Source organism: Culicoides brevitarsis, chromosome 2, assembly GCF_036172545.1.
Source record: "Culicoides brevitarsis isolate CSIRO-B50_1 chromosome 2, AGI_CSIRO_Cbre_v1, whole genome shotgun sequence".
Taxonomy (NCBI): domain Eukaryota; kingdom Metazoa; phylum Arthropoda; class Insecta; order Diptera; family Ceratopogonidae; genus Culicoides; species Culicoides brevitarsis.
In genome coordinates this window covers 36,430,461-36,454,513 of record NC_087086.1, presented here as the reverse complement: position 1 = coordinate 36,454,513, position 24,053 = coordinate 36,430,461, and the positions used below count along the sequence as shown (strand labels likewise).

General features: G+C 27.0%; 4 protein-coding genes and 1 non-coding gene across 5 annotated transcripts; 2 read left to right on the top strand and 3 right to left on the bottom strand.

Annotated features, from left to right (window-relative positions):
- Nucleotides 1-839: 839 nt before the first annotated feature.
- On the top strand, nucleotides 840-913 carry Trnav-uac (transfer RNA valine (anticodon UAC)). The gene has a single exon. It is a non-coding gene; the product is annotated as a tRNA-Val (tRNA).
- A 3,916-nt stretch (nucleotides 914-4,829) lies between these two features.
- LOC134829432 (CWF19-like protein 1 homolog) lies at nucleotides 4,830-6,504 on the top strand. The gene is made up of 2 exons (XM_063842495.1): nucleotides 4,830-4,864; nucleotides 4,924-6,504. The coding sequence occupies exons 1-2, from the start codon at nucleotides 4,842-4,844 to the stop codon at nucleotides 6,491-6,493; spliced, it is 1,593 nt and encodes a 530-aa protein (XP_063698565.1). The 5' UTR covers nucleotides 4,830-4,841; the 3' UTR covers nucleotides 6,494-6,504.
- A 73-nt stretch (nucleotides 6,505-6,577) lies between these two features.
- LOC134829433 (farnesyl pyrophosphate synthase) lies at nucleotides 6,578-13,638 on the bottom strand. Its single transcript, XM_063842496.1, has 6 exons — nucleotides 13,538-13,638; nucleotides 12,561-12,906; nucleotides 8,766-9,072; nucleotides 8,344-8,705; nucleotides 8,055-8,281; nucleotides 6,578-6,960 (listed from the first exon to the last, which is right to left on the bottom strand). Exons 2-6 carry the CDS (start codon nucleotides 12,761-12,763, stop codon nucleotides 6,779-6,781), a joined length of 1,281 nt encoding a protein of 426 aa, XP_063698566.1. The 5' UTR covers nucleotides 12,764-12,906; nucleotides 13,538-13,638; the 3' UTR covers nucleotides 6,578-6,778.
- A 2,009-nt stretch (nucleotides 13,639-15,647) lies between these two features.
- Nucleotides 15,648-18,332, bottom strand: LOC134829048 (uncharacterized). Its single transcript, XM_063842039.1, has 5 exons — nucleotides 18,127-18,332; nucleotides 17,965-18,063; nucleotides 17,755-17,902; nucleotides 16,090-16,301; nucleotides 15,648-16,032 (listed from the first exon to the last, which is right to left on the bottom strand). Exons 1-5 carry the CDS (start codon nucleotides 18,315-18,317, stop codon nucleotides 15,789-15,791), a joined length of 894 nt encoding a protein of 297 aa, XP_063698109.1. The 5' UTR covers nucleotides 18,318-18,332; the 3' UTR covers nucleotides 15,648-15,788.
- Nucleotides 18,333-20,856: 2,524 nt separating this feature from the next.
- On the bottom strand, nucleotides 20,857-23,177 carry LOC134831775 (uncharacterized). Its single transcript, XM_063845590.1, has 3 exons — nucleotides 22,933-23,177; nucleotides 22,712-22,876; nucleotides 20,857-22,652 (listed from the first exon to the last, which is right to left on the bottom strand). The coding sequence occupies exons 1-3, from the start codon at nucleotides 23,056-23,058 to the stop codon at nucleotides 20,925-20,927; spliced, it is 2,019 nt and encodes a 672-aa protein (XP_063701660.1). The 5' UTR covers nucleotides 23,059-23,177; the 3' UTR covers nucleotides 20,857-20,924.
- Between the last annotated feature and the right edge of the window lie 876 nt (nucleotides 23,178-24,053).

Sequence of the window (24,053 nt, the reverse complement as noted above, 5' to 3'; positions counted from 1 at the left end):
AATAATTATTTTATTAAATAAAATTTCAAAAAAATAATTTAATTAAATTAATAAAATAATTAACTTTTTTAAATATTTTAATTTTATTTTATTATTTTTTTATTAATCAAATTAAAAACTATTAAAATAAAAAAAATAATTAATTTATTAAAAAAATAATTTAACTAATTTTTATTTATTAATTCTTAAATATTAATTTTTTAGAGAAATTCTTTTTTTTACTATTTTAAAAATATTTTTAAAAAATTCCTGAAATATCTTTTTAGCTCAAATAATTCTTAAAAAATAAAAATTTTGTCCATCGGGATCGAAAAAAAATTTAATTGAATTTCCCATATGAATGATGCATTTTCCACACAAAGCTAAAGAGAGCATAGTTGAAGTTAAAGCAGTGGAAAAATACTGCCGAAGAATAAAAAATACAAAAAAAAAGTTTGTATATTCAACGCAGTAACAACATCACAAGCGGCAGCAGCATCAGCGTCAAAATTATTATTAGGCAAGAGGAAAAGTGTGACACAATATGGTAAATGCTGCGCTGCAACAACGACGATGCTCTACAAAAGTTAATTAAAACGTTACGCTTCGTGTACAATTTAAAGTTAGTTTTGCCTTTGTTTGCCCTCCTTCCTCCTGCGACAATTGAGTGCGAGCGTGACATCGTATCAGGGAAGCGCTTGTCAATTAAGGTGTTTTGTGAGAAAATGTGCGTTGATGAGATGAGGAGAGACAAAAAATGGCTAACCAGCAAATGACAGGTTTTGGTCTCGTTTTTGATCGAAAATTAATTATAGCGGGGGTTTTTGTCTCTTCATTTCTTGACGGCAGACACGAGAAATGTTGCTATGGAGCAGTCGGTTACCTCGTCTGTCTTACACACAGAAGATCCCCAGTTCGAACCTGGGTAGCAACAAACTTTTTTTTAAATTAAAAAATCTTAAATTAAATTATTTTAAAAATATTTTCCAAAAAAAAATGAAAATAAAATTTTGAATATTTTTTTAAAGAACTTGAAAAAATTTTTTACAAGTTTTTAAATTATTTTTTTTAAATTTTATTTTTTTAAATTTTAATTTTATTAATTTTAAAATTTTATTTAATTTTTAAATTAAAAATATTTTAAAGTTTTATATTTTTAAAATTCACTAATAATCTTATTTTTTTTTTTAATAATTTTATTTTCTCCATGAATTTAATTTTTAAACAATTTGATACAAAATCCTTTGAAAAAAAATTAAAATTTCAGAAAAAAAAATATTTCTAATTTATTTTTTTATCTTAATAATTTTTCAGTTTTTGTTCTTTAAATTTTATTATTTTTGTAAAAAAAAAATTAATTTTTTTTAAGAAATTTGCTTGCAAATTTTGGTAAGATTTTTCTCAAATTTTGGTAAAAAAATTATTTTTTTATTATTTTTATTATTATTTTTAATTATTTATTTTTATTAATTTATTTTTTTTATTAATTATAATTTGATTAAATTTATTTTTAATTTATTTTTTTTTATTTTTAAATTTAATTATTTTTTTCTTTGTTATTTTTTTAATTTTTTTTTTAATTAATAAAATTGATTTAGATAAATTAATTAAGAGTCTCGAGTTGGAGATTCTTTAAAATTATTTAAAAAAAAAATTACTTGAGCTAAAACTTGCCCTTTTTTAAACTTTCCTAAAGAAAATTTTCTAAATTAAAAAAAATCACTGCAAAAAATCTTCACTCGTAACCAAAATTCTAAAATTGTCTCTTCAACAAAAATCTCCTGCACGTTCATAATTAAATTTATTCTTTGTTCACTCATCGTAACTTGACTGCATCAGTCAGTAGGTCATTACACAGCTAAATAAATGACTATATTAGAGGCACACAAAGCCCCCTTGTTCGCTTTTTTCACCCAAAAATCGCTCGTTGGACAAAAAGACAACGACAACGAAGGACACACTTTACCATAATATTTGCATGTTAAACCAAAATATCGCTGAAACTGGCAAGCAAGCCGTGTTTGTTGTTCTTTTACATCGCATCGTTCTGAAATTTTTGCATAAGAGCGGCATGCAAGGACAACATCATCATCGTCGGAGAGACAGAGAGAGATAGACCGAATAATGAATGTTAATAAGTGAAACTGGCTCACATGTGAAGAGGAGATGGACTCGCACGATGATGATGAGGGAAATGTAAATATTTGGATTTGTGCTGCTTGTCTGGGAAAAACTTTGCCATTCCAATCGGGTTTTCGTAATAATAAAATCATTTCTCTCTCTCTCTCGTTGCCGGCAAAGAGATTCGCCATCATAAACCACTTCAATTTACTTTACTAATCTCCAATAAAGCTCACAAATCACACACTTTGCCTCTATTTCGGGTGTGTATGGACCAAAACTCCTTTAAAATATTCATTATCACACATTCTTCATTATGAAAAATCCATTTCTCGCAAAATATCCAATTAACAAAAAAATTGTGCATTGGGAAAAAATTTGAGAATATGCATTGGGAAATTTTTTTAAAATATGCATTGGGGCAAAATTTGAGAATCTATATTGAGACAAAATTCTAAAATGTGAATTGGGTTGCAATTTAAAAATATGCATTGGGAAAAAAATCTAATAATGTACATTGGGATAAAATTTAAATGTCCCAATGCACATTCTGAAATGTTGCCCCAATGCAAATTTTAAAAAATTTGCCCCAATGCACATTTTAATATTTTGCCCCAATGCACATTTTAAAAAGTTGCCCCAATGCGCATTTTGAAATGTTGTCCCAATGCATATTCTGAAATTTCCCCAATGCATATTTTGCAATTTTGGCTTGCGAAACTTAAATTTTTCAGTCTCTACTATTGTTTTCCTCACAGAACACTTCAATTTTATTGTTGAACGAGAATTTGCGTTAAATATGCGGGCAACGATTGTATTTATTATCTATCTGTTTACAAATAAGATGGAAATATTCAAAAGGATATTCGAACCATTTTGGGAATGTAAAAGCAATAAACACACGGAGAAGCAACCCCAACATCATCGATTAATTGAACTAGAAATAATTTTGTGTGAATCGTGTGAAAATGAGGCGAAGAGCAAGAGAGCAAGTGCGTGTCCGATTATCAATTCGGGCAGTAAATAAATATTCAGACGCACAGAGACTAATGAAGTAAGAGTGTGGGAGGCGATGAAGTAGAGAAGAAATGTTTATTGACTTGCAATCAGAAGTGAAGCGTTAAGGGTAACTTACGAATGGAGATTTTTGGGTAAGAAAAACTAAAGTCGAGAAATTAATAGGAAAATGTTTCAGAGGTTTTGTGGAAAATTTATTAAAATTTCAGAAATTTTACTTCTGTGGATAGAAGAAAAATTAAAAAAATATTTGAAAAAGACTTAAAAACAAAATTTGGATAAAATTCTTAAAAAAATAAGTTTTTCTTTAATTTTCTTGACAAATATTAATTTTCATTTGATTTTTTTTTTTTTTGAGTAAGAGCTAAAATTTTAATTCAGTAAAAAGTAAAATTTTCATTTTTATTCAAAAATTATTATGAAAATTTTACATATTAAAAAATATATTGTCCCTTAAAAAATAATTATGTCATAGACTTGTAAAATTTTAGAATTTTTATTAATTTTTTTGAATTATTTCCTGTTAATTTTTTATTTAATTTTTTTTTTGACATTAACAATTTTTATTTATTTTATTTAATTAAATTAAATTAAAAATAAATAAATTAAATTAAAATAAAATGAAATAAATTAAATAAATATTATTTTTTGAACAATAATTAAAATTAATTTTTCACTCTCAATTTTATTTAATTTATAAAAAAATTAAAAAACCTAATAAAAAATAAATTTATTTAAATAAATTTATTTAATTTTTTTTTTATTATGAAAAGTTCATTAAAAAAATTTGTCAAATATTTTTTTTCAAAGCATGTGAGGAAAATTCAAGAAATTTTAATGAAAAAACAACGGCAAAATCATTTGAACAGCAAAAATTTTTCAACTGTCTCTCAGTCACTCAATTCGAAGCATTGAACTCAAAATATTTGTTTACAAATTCATAAAATTCTCTTGTGGCGCAAAATTTTTCATTAAAAAAATTAGAAAAAAAGTAATTATTTATTTCAAAATTTGAAATTTTCATTAAAAAAAATTCTAATTTCACAAAATCTTATAAATTTAAGAAAAATCGCAAAAAAACCTTCGAAGGTAAGAAAAATTTCTTCAAATTTAAAACATTCTACAAGTGAACAAAGAAAAAATCTCTTATTTCGACAATTTTTAAAAATTTTAAGACACAAAAATTAAAATTTTTAATAAATTTTACTTAAATTTCCATTAATTCATAAACTTTTTGTTTTTAGATCAAAAAAAATGAGAAAACGCGACATCCAATCATTCACATTGAAATTAAATGACTTGAAGGAATATGAACAAGTAAAGGCCCAAACAACAAAAAATGCGGAAAAAGCCGCTGGAAGTACAGATTCTGCCCAAAAACCACACGGATTCTTGTTTACCAATCCTGGCCCGAAGACAAAACAGGAGATTCGGGAACGAATAGGACTGCCAATGGAGTGATTTTGCTCAGATTTTCAACTTAATTGAATAAATTTAATAATTTTTTGTACTAAAATTGAGTTATTTTGAAATTCAAACTTCATTTTTAATCAAAAAATTTAATTTTTGATCCTCTTTATGTCCTAAAATTCATAATTTTCGAAGAAGTCCCTCAAAAAAATCATTTATTTTGGTTTGTCACTCAATTTCGAGTTCAATGAAGTACTTTTGACAGCTATTTGTTTACATCAGTCACTCAGTTAAACGTAAATAAACGACTCGCGATGACGGATAACAAGCAAAAAGTGTAAATTTCCTCTAAAATCCTTAATTTCCATCAATTTTTAACAAAAAATTTCATTTCAGTCTCATTTGCGGCGACATCCGTGGCAGCTACAAACAATTTTTCACCAAAATTGACTCAACCAACAAGAAAGCAGGACCCTTCGATCTCGTATTGTGTGCCGGCTCCTTCTTCAGCGACACAAACAACGACGAATTGGTTGCTTACAAGAACGGTTTCAAGCATGTTTCGTGCCCGACGTACATTTTAGGCCCAACAACCGAGGCTTCGAACGCCTTTTTCTCAACTTTAGACATGAACGACGACGAAATCTGCCAAAATTTGTCATATTTGGGAAAACGCGGCTTGTACACGACTTCCAGCGGCTTGCGAATCGCCTATTTGAGCGGCACAGAAGCAAAAAGTGACGAAACTGAGACTCCGGCATGGCAATTTACGAAAAAAGACGTGATTGCTGTTCGAGATTCGTGTCTCGCGAGTAAATCCAGTGGCGAATATCGGGGCGTTGATGTCTTAATAACCGCTCAGGAGCCAAAATTGGGCGAAAATGAAGGTTCTGTGTTGATTTCATGGCTGGCGCTTCAAATTAAACCGAGATATCATTTTTGTTCGATGTCGGAAACGTACAATGAGCGTCCCCCATATCGAACGCCAAGGGATCAAACCACGTCAATTGATCTTTCGACGAGATTAATTACTTTAGCAAGTGTCACTAATGCCACAAAAGCGAAATATTTGTACGCCGCCAACATCCAGCCCGTGGAAAAAATGCGCGTTATCGATTTGCTGCAAAAAACTACCGACGAAACGGAATGTCCTTACCTAAAATTGCAATTTAATGTCGAAACTTCGTCCGGAATTAACAAAAATCAGGAGCAAAATCAATTTTTCTATGACATGAACGATCCGCAGGACTTCCATGGCAAGCGACGACACGGCGGAAACAACCACGGACATCAAAAACGCCCGCGCCAACAACAATTCGACCAAGAAAAATGCTGGTTTTGTCTCTCGTCGCCCGACGTCGAAAAACATCTCGTCATCACGGTCGGCGAAAACTTTTACATGGCGATGCCCAAAGGTCCCATCAACGAAAATCACGTTTTGCTGCTCTCCGTCAACCATATTCAGAGTTCCGCGCTTCTCTCGAACGAAAGTTGGGAGGAACTTTTACGTTTTAAAGACGCTTTGCGGAAATTTTATGCCTCCATTGGACAAGTTGTCTGTTTTTTCGAGAGAAATTACCGCACTTCGCATCTTTTAATTGACTGTATTCCGTTGCCGAAGACCCTGGAATGGCAAATTAAGCTCACAATCAACGACAAAAGCGACGAATATAATTTGCAGATGGAAACGGTGCCGAATTTGATGGATCCGACAGATTTACCCGACCATGGACCTTATTTTTCGATTGAACTTCCTGATGACTCGGTGATGTTAACGCGTCAAATGAAGAATTTTCCGATCCAGTTAACAAGGGAGATCATGTGCGCCGAAACTTTGCTGAATGACGAGTCGAAAATCGATTGGCGGGAATGTAAATTGTCAAAAGATGAAGAACTTGAGTACGTGAAGCAGTTTAGACTGAAATTCGGGCATTTTGACTTTAATTTAGACGAGTTCAAAGAATAATTTAATTTTTCACATTTTTCTATATTTAAGATTTTAACCTTTAATAATACATTTATAAATATTATTTTTCCAATTTTTCATTAAATTTTTCCAATCAGAGACCTTCAAGTCAAAAAAAATCTATTTTATCGACCTGAGTTCAATTTTTTTTTTTACCATTCGTTAATTTTTTGTATTTTTTTCATCATAAATAAATGCTTTTTACGGATATTTATGTAAATATTAATTATTTTTTTTTTTTTTTTTTTTTTTTTTGAGAGAATGCGTTTTTTTTCATTGACGTGTTTAACTCTCACGTCGGTAGATTTTTTCCATAATTTTGAGGAAAATGTCGTGCGGGAGTCCGCGTGAGGTTTGTTGGATGTGTGTCGAGATAATTTGGTATGAGTCCTCTTCGTAAATTGTGTAGACAGTGGGGAGGCCGAGCTCGTTGTACAATTTTTTGACTGTTTCGACTTTTTCTGGGTCTGGAATTAAATGAGAAATTGTTAGAATTTGTTGAGATTTTAATGGAAATTTAAATTTTTTTTGATTGAAATTGATTTTTGAGGCTTAAAAAAATAATTTTTTTATTTAAAACGAAATTTTCTAAAACTTTTTGAAATTTTAAAATTTCTTAAAATTTTAATTTTACTGATTTTTGTACAACTTTATATAGTTTTTGTCCTAAGTTTAAATTTATGGCAAAAAAAAATTTTTTTAATTTTTTTTTTGTTTAAAAAGTTATTTAAATTTATAAATTTATTTTTTTAAATTTTTTTTATTTAATTTTATTTTTTTTTATTTAATTATAATTTTAATAATTTTAATTTTTTTTTAAATAATTTTTTAAATAATTTTTTTTTAAATTTTTTTAAAGCATTTAAATATTTTTTTACTTTTGTATTTTTTTTATTTTTTAATATTTTTTTTTTAAATTATTTTTTAATTTTTTATTTTTATAATTTTTTAATTATTTTAAATAATTTTTTAATTTTTTTAAATAATTTTTTAATTATTTTTTAATTAATTTTAATTATTTTTTTTTATTTTTAATAATTTTAATAATAAATAATTTTAATTTTTTTTAAAAAAAAAAATTTGAATTTTTAATTTTTTATTTTTTTTTTGAAAAAAATTTTTAATTTTTTTATTTTTTTTTTATTTTTTTTTTAAATTAAATTTTTGTTTAATTTTTTTTTTTTTTTTTTTTTAAAATTTTTTTTTTTTTTTTGTCTCATTAAAATTTATTTATTTTAAAAAATTTAAATAAATAAAAATTGTTGTCAAAATTATAGCGATTTCTTTATTACAATAGCCAAAAATTGTAAATTTAAATTTAAAAAAATTAAAAATTCTTCATTTTTTGTTACTAAAAATGTCTTTAAAGATATATTTTGTACAAAATATCAATTTTTTATCAACTTTCATATAAAATTTTTCTTGAAAATTAAACTTTTAAAAATTTTTCAACAGATGAAAAAATTTCTCGAAACCCGAAATTGGCTTCAAATTATGACTTTAAGCCTCTAAATTTTCAATTTCAATCAAAAAATTTAATTTTTAATGAAAAAATACTCACTACTTGATCCGTAACACTCCTTGAGAATATCTTTTTGTTGCGGAGATGCTCTCTGATTGCATACAACTGCAAGCCATGAGCATTTATTGTCCTGAATATCAGTGCCAACCTTGCCAGTGACACTCGGATCGCCATAAACATCCAAGAAATCATCTTGAATCTGGAAAAATTGACCAATTTCGAGCAAAATAGTACGACTTTGACGGAAAACTTCGGGATCATTCCATCTAAAAATTATTTTTTCATTAAAAATCTCTTTAAAAAATTAAAATTTTGTTCAAATTCTTACCCTGTCATTGTCATTGCCAAAGCAACTGGCAAGTAAAAAGTGTAGTACGAAGTCTTATTGCGAACGATCGCTTTGTATTTTTCCATCGTGAAATCCAAAACGTTCTGTTTCGACGTTTGAATGTCCAAAGATTGCCCAATTGTGGTGATAAAAATGACGTCATGGAATAATTTCACGATGTACTGATAGTAGGGCTTGTCGGCGAAATGTTTTTCCAAGATGTGAAAGATGCCGGCTTCGATCATTGTGCTGTCATTAATTGCTGTGAGACCGACATCTTGAACTGTGTGCCACGAAGGTTGCCCGCGACGCATCGGACTGCCATCCATGATGTCATCTTGGATCAAAAATACCGCTTGGAGCTGAAATTTCAACAAAATTCAATGAAAAATTCAAATTTTTTGTTTAAAAATTAAATTTACCATCTCAACACACCATCCCAAGACATGCGCAAGTCGAATTTGCTCCTCGCTGTAGTCCGTGCTCAGCATTTTGTAGGCAACCAACGTTGCGAGACCGCGATTTTTCTTGCCCCGTGGCACGTTGTATTGCAAAGCGCGCGTTATCCAGTTCTGCGCGAGCATATTTATGTCGTTTTTCTTCACGAAAGCATCCAAATCGCGCACGATATCGGGCCAAACGGTATCGAACGCCATCAAATCTTCTTTGGGAACAACAGTTGTGTTTATGGCATGCGGAACGCTGTAGTTGATGTGAGTTGTCATGGCGCTAAAAGGTAAAAGAAATGAAAAAAATGTAAATATTGATGATTTATATCATTCGAACAAGGCATGACAAGGTTATGAACATGAAAAAGTTTGTTTTGGGTGATAAGAAGTTGATAACGTCATATGGGAGATAAGAAAAATGATAAGAAATTGTTACAGATGTTAATCAATTAAAGATTTTTTTGTTAAATAATCAATGTCTGGGCAGGTAGAGGCATTTAAATTGTCTTTGGCGCGAAATTTCTATTGTTTTGCATCTTTAGAGCTGATATTGAAGCACTTCAGAAGTACTTTGGAAGCACTTATGATCTAAATTTTTATTTTTCTAACCTCAAAATGTTATTTTTGAGCATTTTATTATAATTTTAAACTTAATTTGGATTATATTGTTTCAAAAATATCAATAAATTAAAATATTGAGTCAAAAACCTTCATTGAAGCACTTTTGAATCACTTCAGAAAAGCTCCTATTATATTTAAAGTTTAATTTTTAAATTTTTCTAACCTAAAAATGAAACAATTTATTACTGAACTCTCTTTTTTAACTAAATTTGATTCATTTTGTTTCAAAAAATATCAAAATTTTGAAAATTGAACCAAGTGCTTACATGAAAGCACTTTTAAATCACTTCAGAAGGGCTTTCAAAATATATCGAAATTTTTCTAACCTAAAAAAATTAATTTTTCCTTCATTTTACTCGATTTTAACTCGTTTTTTGACTAAAATAATTTAATTTGTTTTAAAAAATGATTCAATTAATTTTAAAAACTCAATTGAAGCACTTTTGAAGTACTTCCAAATCGCTTCCAAAACACGTGCTTGAACAAAAGATCCAATAATTCAACCTTTCTAACCTCAAAAAGTATCTTTCCTTCATCTTATCTCATTTTGTTGACTCAAATCGCAAAATTTTTGCATAACACTCAAATTTTTATTCATCTTATCAACAAAGAACACAAAGAAAATTATTTTTAACCAAAATTTATGTTGATTTAAGCAATTATCACAAAAGATCATCCATTAGCAACGCTACACGTGCCGCAAAAATTTATCTTTTTTTTCATGTTAATTCTCAAATAAACAATAAAAAAAGTTAAAAATAAACGAAAAAGTGATAATAAAAGTTATCGGTCATCAGCAAATTGCAAATTTTATTTTTGTTTTCGTAACTTTTTGAGATAACAAAGATTGGATTGACGTAAAAGCAGATCAGCGGATCGTGACTTTTCGCTAAGAAATTATCTTTTGTTAGAAAATGGAGTTGTTTACAACTTTTTTCCATGCAAAAATAGTGAAATCTATAATTAAAAGAGGTTTGCCAAGGTCACGAGAATTAATCGCAGAACGAGCGCGCGATTAGAATAGATTGCAAAGTACGTAACATGCTTATGTCTTGACACTTAAGAACCCGGTTTAGAATTTAATATTTGTTTATTTTTAGCGTGTACAGCAATTTTAATATTCGTTCTGTTTGGAATATAAATTATACGTTAGCTGTACAAGTGTAAAAAGTACTTCCTTGTAGACGCGTATCTGTTTATTTCTTTATTATTTATTTACTTTAATGTGGTTTATTTGTTACGTCACATGAGCTGATTTGTTCTCAAGCATTGAATTGAGAGCAATTTAGGGTGATTTTGTGAGAAATTTTATATTAAGAGCATTTTATCGCTAAAAATTCAAGAATTTCATTAATTTTTTTTTATTTTTTTTATTATTATTTTGGATTTTTTTAAAATATAAAATTATTTTTTAATTAAGTTATTTATTTCAATCGATTTTTATTTAAAATATTTTCTCCAAATTATAATAAAATAAAAATTAAATAAAATTTTAATTTCTTTCTGAATTCTAAAATCTTAATTTTTTATGATAAAAAATTAAAAAAAAAAATATTTAAAAAAAAGACAATTAAATAAAAAAATAAATAAATTTGAATTCAATATAATTAAATTAAGTTTAATTTATTTTTTAAATTTTTTTTTATAAAAATAATGTCTACACAAAATTAATTAAATATTAAAAAATTTAAAAAAAAATAATAATTAAAAAAAAATCGATTAGAACTTAAATCATTAATTCAAGTTATTAGCTAAATTAATAACTGAACTAAATTCTTTATTTTTATAATTTAAAAAAAAATATTATTTTTTTATATTTTAAAATATTTCATAAAGAAACATTTGTCGATTCATTAAAAAAAATAATAAAAGAAAATTAAAATTAAAATTTTAATTTTTTTTTAATTTTTAAAAAATTTCTTTTTTAATTAAATTTTATTTTATTTTTTTTTTTTTTTTTTTTTTTTTTTTAATTCAAAACATAATTTTGTTCCATCAGTCTACTAAAAAATTATTTTTTAAATAAAAAAAAATTATTTAAAAATTTTATTTTGTTTAAAATTTTTTAAAAATAATTTTGGAGCTAAAATCACATAAATTAAATAGATTTAAATTTTTATTTGATTTTTTTTTTTAATTTTTATTTATTTTTTTTTTGTTATCTAGGCAAATTATTGATATTTTTCAAATTTTCTACTTCTAAAATTTCAGAAATTTACAAAAAAAAATTTTTTCAGAGAAAAAATATCAAAAATTACACAGAATCTTATGAAAAAACGTATTCAGTGAAAATTTTACCTTTCTTACAATATAAAAAAAATATCAAATCCACTCCTGACATAATTCCAACTGCATTCAATCCTCATAAATTCCGTAACAAACAAACAAAAAACAATCAATTGACATAATAATTCCTCCTTAAGTCTTCATATCAAAGCAGGTACCGTACATTGAATTCGTCTAAAAATAGCAAAATATGGACTTTGCACCCACAAAAAGTTGAATGCTCTTCGCACATATCCGATTCGATGTGTAATGCAAATGCAATAGTTACCGGTCTTCTTCTTCTTTTTTTCTCTTTTATTTACTCACATAAGAGAAAAGTTTCAAAACAAATATGCGCAATGTGTACATTTGTACTTATTACCGGTATTTATGTATTTTTTAAGCTCTACTTTGTTGCTTGCGTGTCTTTTTAACTAAAATTTAACTAAAAATTTAAAAAAAATCAATTTTAAATTTTTTTAAAGTGATCCATCGTAGACAACTCACGCGCATTTCCTCATAAATTATCAAAAAAATGCGATTTTTGACCTTTTTGAGTTAAAAAAGAATGAAAAAAAAACAAAAACGTAAAAAATTTCAATAAAACGTGTCATGCCGGTCACTATATGATTCAGATTTTTCGTTCTTCTTCAATTTCTTTACTTTAAAATATTTTTTAAAACAGAAAACCTGTTTTTTTGTCTCGTCTTCATTTTTTTCTTAAAATAACTCCCGGTTATGCATTTAATGGGTCATAACGTTTGTTATTGTTTTGCATTTGCTCCTTGAAGGTCAAAAGGTTGTTTTTGTCGGATGAAATCCGATCAGCTGGTTTAATGCTTCGTCTACGTGCTAAAAAAAAATTCTTATAAGAGGACTTACCGTTGCGCCTTTTTCATGTTGTACTTTTTGTCTTTGACCATCGGCGAGACTTGTTCCCTGAAAGTCAAGTAATCGACAGCCATCTCGTTCTTCTCGGGGCTTTTTGTGATGCCGCGTTGCTGGTTGACGCCAAAAACGCTCGAATTGGCGGTCAAAACTCTTCCTGGTTGAGCCAAAGCTCGTTGAAATACTTGGCGAAGCATTTTTTCAGAGGATTTTTTAAATCTTTTTACGTATTTTGGGGTTTTTTAGTGACAATTTGTCGTTTTGTTGCTGTGTTTGCTTTTGAATTTCAAATTTTTTATCACTTTGATGAATTTTTAGCACATTCTTGGTAATAAAAAGTCTAAAAAAAATAATTTTTAGAGTGTTAGAGGTGTGTTCTGATACAAAATTCGGTATAAAGTGACGATTTTTTTCACTAACACACGCCTTGCGTTGGTTCTTTAAGAAAAAAAGAAGATTTTTGTCAAAAAATTTATTCCAAGCGACGACCGGTTTAATGAATTGACGAAAATCAACTGAAATCGTGAATGACCGAGTGAAGCGATTCAAGTGTGTTAGATTCACTCACGGAACTGCGCACAAAAAAACATATGGGAAGAGACGTGCTACAGACCTACGACGAGTACAGGGTACGAGTTTTGTCGATTTCTTCTGTTTTTTTGTTCTTTTTTGACGAAACATAGAACGCAATTTAATTTGAATCGAATTTCATGAGATTTTTTGTTGAATTTTAGACTTGAAACGTGAATTTCATCGCGAAATCCGTAAATTTTAAAGGTTTCGTTGCAAGAGGGTCTTTCTGTCATTTATCAATAAATCAGATTCCATTTGGAATGTTCAGTTTATCACGTACGCACTTTTCGTTTTCAAAACAAAAACCGATGGGGGAAGGGAATTTCTTGTTTTTTGTCACTTTTTTATGTGAAATCCGGCTTTAAATGATTTTTTTAAGTGTTACAAGAGATTCTTACCTGATTTTTTGGTTTTAATTACGAATTTCGTTGAAAATCATGCGGTTTTGTGATTTTTTATCGGCTTGTAATTGAAGACGTCGCGTTATTTTGGTTGCTTTTTCCTGAGTGATGACAAAAAATGTTGTTGTTGATAAAAATGAGTGGAAATGCGCAGTTAGGGGAACTCATGTACAGTATGACTTCGTTTAAGTGAATTTTATTTTAGACCAACGTGAGGATTTTTTTCATTGAAAATATTTTTTACTTAAAATTAAAGGAATTAATATTTAAAAAAAAATTAAATAAAAAAAATTTGTATAAAAATTAATTTTAATGAAATTTAATTAAATTAATTCAAAATTAAAATTAATTTTTTAATTGAGTTTATTTGAAAAAATTATTAAAAAAAAATAAAATAAATTTTTAATTATTTTTTTCTAATTTAATAAATTAAAATTAATTTTAAAAAATATAAAATTAAACTAAATTATTTAATTAAATTTTTAATTAATTTATTTTTTTGGTTAAAACTTATTAAATTAAAAATAATTTGAAATAAATTAAAAATAATTTTATTTTAAATTATTAAAATTAAATTAATTTGAAATAAATTAAATTTAAAAATTTAATTATTTTTTAAATATTTTATTATATTTTTTTTTTTTAAAATTTTTTAGAAAAAATACTTGAAAATTTGATTGTAAAATAAAAAAAATTTAAAAAAAAAAAAAAATAAAAAATAAAAAAATAAAAATTAGTGAAAAAATTCATAAAATAAAAATTCCTTAAATTTTTATAAATTATTTTTTTTTAAACAAAATTTATTTTTTTAATTTTTCAAATAAATCAACGCGACACGTGCAATGAATTTCTGGTTATCTCACAAAATTCCGAACATCGACCGCTTCAAGTGTTTATTCTTGAAACGAGATTTTTTCTTTAAGAAGTTCATTTTTTTAACAAGTGTTCGTCTCGTGGATCCAAAAATTCTACCTACTCACCGTAATTTATCATTATATAATATTTATTTACAAATATTTCGGTTTAAATTACCAATACAGACGAAAAAGCGAACATCTGATGAAAGAATAAAAAAAACACGAAAGAATGACAACAAAAAAAATAATTTATTCATGTGTCTCCGAACAAAATGAAGAAAAAAACGAGACACTTTTATCGTTCTTTGTCTTAAAAAATTATTTAAAAAATTTTTTAAAATTAAAAATTTAATAAAAAAAATTTTTTTTTCTAAAATTTTTAAAGAAAAAAAAATAAATTCCAACAAAATTCTTAATTTTTATTTTAAAAAATAAAAAAATATTCCAGAATCGCAAATATTGACGTTAAAAACGACACAAAACATGCTAAATAAATTTTAGACAATCGCAAAAAAAAATGTAAATATTTACGAGATAATTTTTCGTATCAACGCAGCGTCAAGAATTTGCAACAAAAAACCTTGAAATTCGCATATGGTGAAAAAAAATGATGACAACAAAAAAAATCGTACACAATTCTCTCTTGTACGGTGATCGTTCGCATCGAAGGTCGCGACATGCATTCAAATGTGTTGGTAAACAAAACGTTTGCCGGTTTTCGCGAATAAAAGTAAATAAAAACAACAACGAGTTGGTCGTTTTCTGTGTTTGTCGAAGTGCGTTTCGAACGAGTTCTGAAGGATTTTCGTTAAAATAAGAGGAAAAATTTGTCATTTAAGGTTCTGAAGTGATCTTGAGGATTTTTTTAAGAGCAATTTTGTGAATTTTTTGTACTTATTTGGTATTAAAATGATTAAAAATGAAAATTTTTAATAAAAAAAAATTGGTAAAAATTTAATTATTTTAAAATTTTAAAAAATTAATCAAAAATTGCAAAAAATTAAACAAATGATTGAAAATTTAAAAATTAAATTTCAAGCTGATGAATTTAATTTTTTTTTAAATTTTTTAATAAAAATTTATCGAATTTTTCAATCAAATTAATTAATTAAAATTAATTTTTAATTATTTAAATAATTTTTATTCTTAAACAAATTTAAAGATATTTTAGCCATAAAATAAAAAAAAAATTTCACATAATTTTTTTTAATTAGCTTCTGTTCGTATACAATTGATAAGAAAAAACAATCAAATTTTACTTGAATTTTATTCTAAATTTTTTTTTTCATAATTTTTTTTTGCTTCTAAATAAAAATTTTAACACAAAAAATTTTTTTGTTCAACAAAATTTTTTCCTCCTTTGTGTGGTTTTTGAATTAAATCAACAACAATTATTTCCTCTTTTCTCCTTGAGCTACCATTTGTTCGAATTTCGATGCATATTCCTCCTCAGATTTCGCCTTTTTGTTGTAATCAATGTGGAAATCGACGTTCGCCTTGTGCACAGTGTCACCCAGTTCCGCTGATCTTTTGCCACTAAAAACCGAGACACAGCATCCCATAAGAATTATTACAATCAAATAGTTGGCGAACCTGATACGGGCACGATTACGAGCGAGTTCTATGACATCCGGACTGAAAAATTAAAAATCATTAAAAATTTGATTTTTCGTGAAAAAGTGAATTTCTTACTGGAGCTTTTCAGGAATTTCTTCGACAGTTTTGTACTTTCGGGCAAAAACCATCATTTTCTTTTCGAATTCACTCGGTTTGACTGGCACCGACGATGGCTTATTCGTACTGTTGGAACATAAACGGCGTTGAAGAGCTGTTCGAGAGAAGGTTTTAAGAGAATTGCGCGAAATGAGGATCGAACAGAGCTTTATCGTGGATGACATTGTTATGGTTTGTTTTTATTTTAACTGAAAAGAGAAGAAAAACGGAAATTTTATTAGAAATTTTGATAAAAAGAGCCATCTAGCGGCAAAAATAATAGTTTTCTGTCAAATTTTTGACGTTTATTTGTGAGAGATGCGAAAAAATTGACATAAAATTTCAGTTTTTGAATATTTTTTAGACTATGAATGCCTTAAAATACTCAAAAACTGAAATTTTATTTAAAAATTAGTTTTAAAGCGCCATCTATTGGTAAAAATTTAATCTAAAGCGCCATCTATTGACAAAAATTTATTTTAAAAAGCCATTTATTGATAAAAATTTGTTTAAAAGCGCCATCTATTGACAAAAATTCAATCCAAAGCGCCATCTATTGACAAAATTAATCAAATTTTGTTAAATTTTATATATTTTTATTAGAAAACTTTGACAAATTTTTCCTAAAGCTTTAATTTTTGAACAAAAACCCTCAAAAGCAAAAAAAAATATTAAAATGCAATAAAAATATCTTTTTACAGAGCCATCTATTGGCAAGAATTTCATAATTTAATTTTTTTTATGAGAGATACGAAAAAATTGATATGTATTTTCGGTTTTTGAACATTTTGCCAAGCCAAAAACCCTCAATAGCAAAAAAAAATATTAAGAGCTAAAAAAAGTTTTTTTTTACAGAGCCATCTATTGGCGAGAATTTCATAATTTCAACAAAAATTCAACTTTTCATATAAAATTCAATAGAAACTTTTATCAAAAGATATTTTTTAAACATTTTCAAGCCAAATTTAGAAAAAAAAAATTTAAATTCCCTGAAAAATCGAAATTTTTCTTTAAATTTTTCGCCATCTACCGTCAAATTCATGGACTTGCCCATCAAAACGTCATTTAATAGCCAAAATCCATTTAAAAAAAATCACAAATAACATAAATAACGCTCATTAGCACGACATAGAGAGAGATAAGCAGAACAGAACAAGTATCGACGAACAAGATTTTTTTTTTCTTAATGAGATTAAACCCAAATAAGCAAGTACTGCATCAGCAAACAACTCGAACGAAACATGATTTTTTGATGTGAACGAATGATGACGTTACTGAAGCCAGTTTTTATGAGATTTCAGAATCTGAAATCAACTTTTGCCTGATAATTTCGAAAAATTTCACGAAAAAAAGCAAAAAAAATTATCAAATTTAAAAATTTCTATAATAAATCTTTCTTTTTTGACCGAATGTCGGTTTTCTATATCTACAAATTTTAATCACTACGTAGAACTTAACATAATATATGCGATACGATTATCATTTTTTTTTACCAAAACAAAATAAAACTTGTTTATAAACATTTTTTATGCAAAAAAAATATCAAAAAGTCGTCTGTGATGTGGAAAAATTCCGTTTGAAAGACAAAAAATTAGAGTTTTTGACTTAAAATAATTTTTTTTTAAATAATTATTTGGAGATTTTTTTGACTGCCTCCTCTCTGGATCGTCCTTCGCTGGATAATTTGTCAAAATATTCGGCTGAAGTTCCGCCAGGTGCTTTATTGTTTTGTTCATGCCACTGCATATTCTCGTCAGCGAGAGTTTTATGGGCTGTTTGATCGTTATGCCCGCTAATTTTAATAAAAATTGATGAAAATCAACAAAAAAATTTTTTTAATGAGGAAAAAATTACTTGTAGACCATGTAGAGAAGCACTCCTCCCGTTAAAAGAATGGCATAATTGGTGATTCTCACTAAAACACGACCACGAGCCTTTTGAACAGTTTCCAAACTGATAAAATTTAAAATGTTTCACATAAAAATATTTTTTTTAATTTTTTTTTCTATTTCTTACTCCATAATTTCAGGAACTTCGTTGACATTTTTGTATTTTTTGGCCCAAACGAGCACTTTTTTCTCAAAATCTGTCGGCTTGTGTTTCATGACGACAGTGCACATTGCTCGAGCAGCATAATTGGGGACGAATTTTGTTAAAATCGCGTTTCGAGAGATGTTGGCACAAATTTTTGTCGCAATAGAAGCCATTTTTTAAAATATTTTTTTTTACAAAAAAAAAAAATTGAAGGTGAACTGAACTGAGCTACGAACTGAATGAGAATGAAGCTAAACGAAATGGAAAACACAAAAAGAAGTTTAATCACAAAGTGCGTTGAAGTAGACGAGAATTTAATATTTATACGAATGTGAATGTGTTGGTAACGTTACTTTGAGGTCGCATGCAATGAATTTTTATTACATTGTTTTACGATGCATTGCAAGAATAGGCGAATGGAGACAAGAGAATGGTAAAAAAATAAAGCCGGTTAAGAATCGGTCAATGCACAACGTTTCGGGGGGAACAAGGGAAGCCTTTGTGGTGAGTAATTTTTAACGTTAATGACCTTTAAAAATTAATTTTTGATTAAAAAGGACAAATTTTCTATTTAACGGTTAATTTTTGAATTGACAGATGTCAAAATTTTAGTTTAAATTCGATTTTTTAATAATTTTTATTGCAATTTTTGAACATTTTCAGTTGAAATTGAGCCTTAAATATTTTTTATGAAAATTCAAAAAATAAAATTTGTTTAAAAATTTTTATTTTGAACTGTCAAATTTGACGTTTAACGATTTATAAAAAAAATACCGGGCACTTCCATTATTAATTTTTTTGGCGCTTTTGATGATTTAAAATTTTTTACGTATCTCAAATTTAGATGAAATTATTTTTCGAGGATTAATTTTTAATTATTTTATGTTTTAAAAATTTTTTTTTTCACAAAATATTTTTAATATTTTTATTTCTTAATTTATTTATTCTTTATTTTAAAAATTATTTATTTTTTAATTTAAAAATTATTTAATTTTAAATTATTTTTTTTTAAATTTAATTAATAATTTTCACTATTTAAATTTTCAGTTTTTAAAAAAATGACTTTAAATAAAAATTTTGACTTCTGTAAGCGTAAAATAAAATTTTTAATTAAATTCAGGATTTTTGAAAAAAAATAAAGAAATTTTCCTTTCATATACAACTTTTATCCTGAATGTCAATAAATTTTCCACTGTTTATTGTCACGAGACGTCACAAAGGTTAACATTTCACATTGTTTGTTTCCCAAAATAGATTTTTTTATATGTTTACTTGATTAAACAGACATAAAATGACACAAAGTAACAAAAATTCTAATAAATCTTTTCGCAAAAATTATTTTATTTTGCTTTAAAACCTCAAAGTGTCACTAAAATCTCTTAAATTTAATAAATTGTATCAAAAAATCTCTTTTTATCACACGTTGATAGTAATTATTAACCAAAACAATGATTACACAATCAATTTTTAAAAAATTATTTTAATTTTTATTCCGATTTAATTCTTTATTTTTCACTTTTTATTGATTGTTTTCGACGAAACCCGACATTCAACTTACCTCGATACAAAAATTTTCTTGAATTGTTGTTGAAACCGCACGAAAATCCAAAGTAAAATGTAACTTTTTGGGAATTACTTTTGACTAAATAGTAAAAAGTGACTTTTCAACACAGCTGTTCAATGTTGAATGTTTTGACGGGTTTGGGAGAGAAAAAAAGAGAGAATTGTGGGGTTCGTTCATTGAAGATGTTAATATTTTATTAAAAAAAAAAATATGATTCAAAATTATTTTTAAAATGATTTTTACTGAAATTATTTATAAAATTAAATTAATTTAAAAATATTTTAAAATATTAAAAAAAGAAATTATGAAATTTTAAAATAATTCTCATTAAAAAATATAAAAAATTTGATAAAAATAAAATAAAAAACATTATTTAGGTAAAATTTAGGTTTTTAAATTTTTTCTGAAATAAATTTTTTAAAATTTAATAATTAATTTTAAAAAATTAATTAAATTTCTCAAATAAAAGATTTTACAGAAGAAAAATCTTGTTTAAAAAAATAAAAAAATTTTTAATTTTTTCTAAATATGCAAATCAAAAATTAAAATAAAATAAAAATAAATTAAATTAAATAAATTTTTTTAAAGAAATTTTAGATTACAAAAAAATAATTTTTAATAAATTTAATTTTTATTTTTTTTTTTAATTTAAATTTTTTTAAAAAATTTTACGAAAAAATTAATTTAAAAAATTTTTTAAAATATCATTTTTAATTTTTTTATTTTATTTAAATTTTTTAATTATTTTTTTTTTATTTTTTGTCGTTAAAAAATTTTCACTGCTTATTTCTTTTTTAAAATAAAGAAAAAATAAAAAAATTGAATTTTTTTCTGAAAAAAATTTCAAAAATTTTTAATGAAAATTTTAAAGAATTTAATACTAAAATAAATATCGAAAATATATAAAAATTTTAGAATTAAAAAATGTTTCAGAATAAGAAATAAAAAAAAATAATTTGAAAAATAATTTTGAAAAATTAGAAAAATTGAATGAAAAACGCCTTTTACATGAACATTCCTCTCTCTATTATGCCCGGCTTTTAATAAATTTGAGACAAACGCAACTTTTGTAATACGTGATGAACGTCAGCGTTTCCCCCAACTATTCATCACGCTGTTCAAATCCCACAAACGACATGTGATGCATTGCACGTAACCGTAATTAACTCAAAAAGACCCATTTTACGATTTATTACATTTTTTTATTAACTTTTCTTTAATAGATTTTAATTCGTTCAACGCTGTAAAACCTGCACGCCTGCTTATTCACGTTCAAATCCTGCCCTTCCGCGAATTTCAGAAGAGTCGCTCTCAATGCATTTAATTCCCGCATCGCTTCCACATTCGATTTGATGACTTTTTTCCATTCCTTCACAATTTCCATGATTTCCGCGTCTTGCGAGATGCAAATTTGCTGATAATGCGAATCAATCAAGACATTTACCCATTCAACGATTTGTTTGTCGTCGTTGTAATAAGTCCCGTTATCAGGTCTTTCCTCCAATTTCACCAATGGGGCGCGATAAAGTGTCAAAAGATGCTTCAAAAGGCTCAAAGTTTCGCTCAAATCCAGTTCAGAACGCAAAAATGGCGTAATTGTCGGCGTATGAAAACTACAGGAAAGCACAACGTTCAACAAATCCACGGAATTTGAATTTCCAAGGTCTTCTGGCAGTTTTAGGGCGTATTTGAGGACACGCGTGATCATTTCCTCCGAGACATGAAGGTACCGCCGAAGAGTAATGATGATATCGGAAGTCGCCTGTGCCTCGAGAAGCAAGGGGAGGAGCCTTTCCGTGATTTCCATTTCGCCAGCGCCGCAACTTTCGAGTTGGGAAGTCAACATTTCGACCTGGAGATGCATTTGGGAGGAGTCTCGGGCATTTTGGAGAGCTCGAACGGCAACGTGACCCGCAGGAAGAAGTTCATTTTCGACAATTTCGACTTCAACGTCGTCCCGATAGAGAAAATTCATCTTTTCATCGAGTTCTTCGGCATCTTCGAAGGTTCTTGTGGCAAATTGATTCCTCAAATTGCGTTTTTTATTGTTTTTGGGGTAATAAACGACACCGTTTTCGGTCTGAAGACTCGTTGCGGTGTCTTTTGGGTTATAGGAAAGGGCAGTTTCGAAGTCTCCGTGCTCATTTAAGGTCCCCTGCTCATAATCTTCAACCGAAAGTTCTGAATTTCGTTGACTGCCGATCAAACTTGACAATTTATTCTTCGTGTAACGAAAAGGGATCATCGCAAAATTCTGTCCCGCCATCAAAAATAAATTATTTTCCACGATAAACATCTGACTTTGTGGAAAAAAGACTTTGAACGACTGTCGGGACTGCACCATCTTGAATTGCGTGTTGAAAAGTAGCACCGAGGCCCCATCTTGAGCTGAATTTGCCGCATAAATCGCTACACAATCGCTCCGCAAGGCAATCATGGTCATTCGTTCATTCGGATTTATTACACTTAACTTTGTGACGAACGTTCCGACGGAATTTGGCGCTTCTGCATCGACATTAAAGTCCAAATGACGAATAAAAAGCGAGCTATCGTTCCAAACTGACACCAGCTCCATGCCTTGACTACTTTCGATGAACGTACAAGCGGATAATTTTTCCATCCCGTCGGCGGTGACGCGAATTCGCGTGTATCCTCGTAAAGGACGTAATTTTTCGTCATCTAACTCGACAAAAGACAACAAAACTTCATCGTCGTCGGTTTTTTTCGTGAAAAATGAAAAAACTAACTTTCCATTGGGGCCGTTGATGACTTTGGCTTGCGAAACTTCACGTAAAGTCATCTCGGGGCGATTTGGTTCGTCAATTTCGTTCTTTGCTTTGACAGTTTCCAAAGCGGATTTTAACGATTCGCAGTACGAGCTGCCGTAGAGGATCAGTAAACGACCGTCGTCGAGGACAACGAACTCGTGAACAGGTCGAAGGAGCTAAAAATCAAAGAAAATTTTTAAATTTTTGATTTTTTGTGATGAAAAATTAAAATTACCTTTGTACGTTTCACTTTTGAGATGTTGGAGGTGTCTTCAGTCCAACACTTGATATTGCGTTCGCCAAATAATCCGACGTACTGTTCCGTGTCGGAGTCATAAACGACTCGTTTGAGCAGTTTTTCCTCAGGTTTCCAACTTTTTACTTGTTTTTGGGTCGATAACTGATGAAAAAATTTAAAAATTAATGAAAATTTGAGGAAATTTATTAAAATATTACCTCAATAATGAAAATTAAATTCCTTCCGTAGGTGCAAATAACTCTGTCGTCTTGAGAATCCTTCGCGATGCCAAGAAATGTGTCGCTAATTTGCGGTAGAGTGTGATACGCGAGCAGTTTTGCCATGATTTCAATAGATTTTTACTTTTTTAATCAAATTTTAATATTTTTTGAATTATTTTCGGCTTAAATTTATGAGAAATTTAATTAAAACACGAGATTTTGAAGATTCCTCGTGTATTTGTTTTGATTTGAATGTTTTATCAATTTCATTCGACTCAATTTTGTTAGTTCTGATTTTTACCGCAGTTACGGTTTGATGGCGCTGAACAGGAAATAAATTTTTATATTGAGCCTGAAAGTATGCAATCGACATTAAACATTAAAATTGTTGATTTTTTGCTAAATTTTAATTATTTTTATTTTTTTTAAATTATTTTACGTTCTTTAAAGTCTAGTTGAAAAGTAAAGTTCTTTAAATGAAGATATTTTTATTAAATTTTAAAGAACTTCATGATATTTTTATCAAACAAATAAACAATTTAAAAAAATGATAAAAAAATTTTTCAAACAAAAATGGTAAAAAAATTCTTACCCATTATTTTTATAATTCTAATTAAAAAAAATTCGATTAAAAAAAATAATAATTATAAAATAATTCAATTAAATAAAAATTATTAAAGGAAAATTTTAATACCTACATTAAAATTAATTTTTAATGAATATTAAAAAAATATATAACTTTAAGAAATAAATTTTTTTAAATAAAAAAAAATAATAAAATCCTGAATAATAATTTAAAAAATTAAAAAAAAATAAATATTTTATTTTTTTTTAAATTTTTAATTTAAATTTTCAATAAATAATTTTCTTAATTTTTTTTTAATAATTAAAAAATTAAATAGATTAAAAGAAAATTTTGAACAAAATATAAAATATTAAATAATTACATCTTTTTTACATCTAAATTTTCATTTAAATAAATTTTTAAAATATTTATTAGTCCTGAAAAATTTAAGAAATTTAAAAATTAATAAATATTTCATTTATTTTTTTTTATTAATTTTATTTAATTAATTGAAAATTAAAAAATTATTATTTTATTATTTTTTTTTTTAATT

Bases quoted from the DNA above. Each gene is read 5' to 3' on its own strand.
- LOC134829432 (XM_063842495.1), top strand. From the start codon at position 4,842: ATGACGGATAACAAGCAAAAAGT. The intron at 4,865-4,923 runs GTAAATTTCCTC...ATTTCATTTCAG, and splicing joins ACGGATAACAAGCAAAAAGT to TCTCATTTGCGGCGACATCC.
- LOC134829433 (XM_063842496.1), bottom strand. From the start codon at position 12,763: ATGCTTCGCCAAGTATTTCAACGAGCTTTGGCTCAACCAGGAAGAGTT. The intron at 9,073-12,560 runs GTAAGTCCTCTT...TTTACCTTTTAG, and splicing joins AACATGAAAAAGGCGCAACG to CGCCATGACAACTCACATCA. The intron at 6,961-8,054 runs GTGAGTATTTTT...ATTTAATTCCAG, and splicing joins GGAGTGTTACGGATCAAGTA to ACCCAGAAAAAGTCGAAACA.
- LOC134829048 (XM_063842039.1), bottom strand. From the start codon at position 18,317: ATGGCTTCTATTGCGACAAAAATTTGTGCCAACATCTCTCGAAACGCG. The intron at 17,903-17,964 runs GTAATTTTTTCC...TATTAAAATTAG, and splicing joins CTTCTCTACATGGTCTACAA to CGGGCATAACGATCAAACAG. The intron at 16,033-16,089 runs GTAAGAAATTCA...TTAATTTTTCAG, and splicing joins GAAATTCCTGAAAAGCTCCA to TCCGGATGTCATAGAACTCG.
- LOC134831775 (XM_063845590.1), bottom strand. From the start codon at position 23,058: ATGGCAAAACTGCTCGCGTATCACACTCTACCGCAAATTAGCGACACA. The intron at 22,877-22,932 runs GTAATATTTTAA...TTTTTTCATCAG, and splicing joins ATTTAATTTTCATTATTGAG to TTATCGACCCAAAAACAAGT. The intron at 22,653-22,711 runs GTAATTTTAATT...TTTGATTTTTAG, and splicing joins CAAAAGTGAAACGTACAAAG to CTCCTTCGACCTGTTCACGA.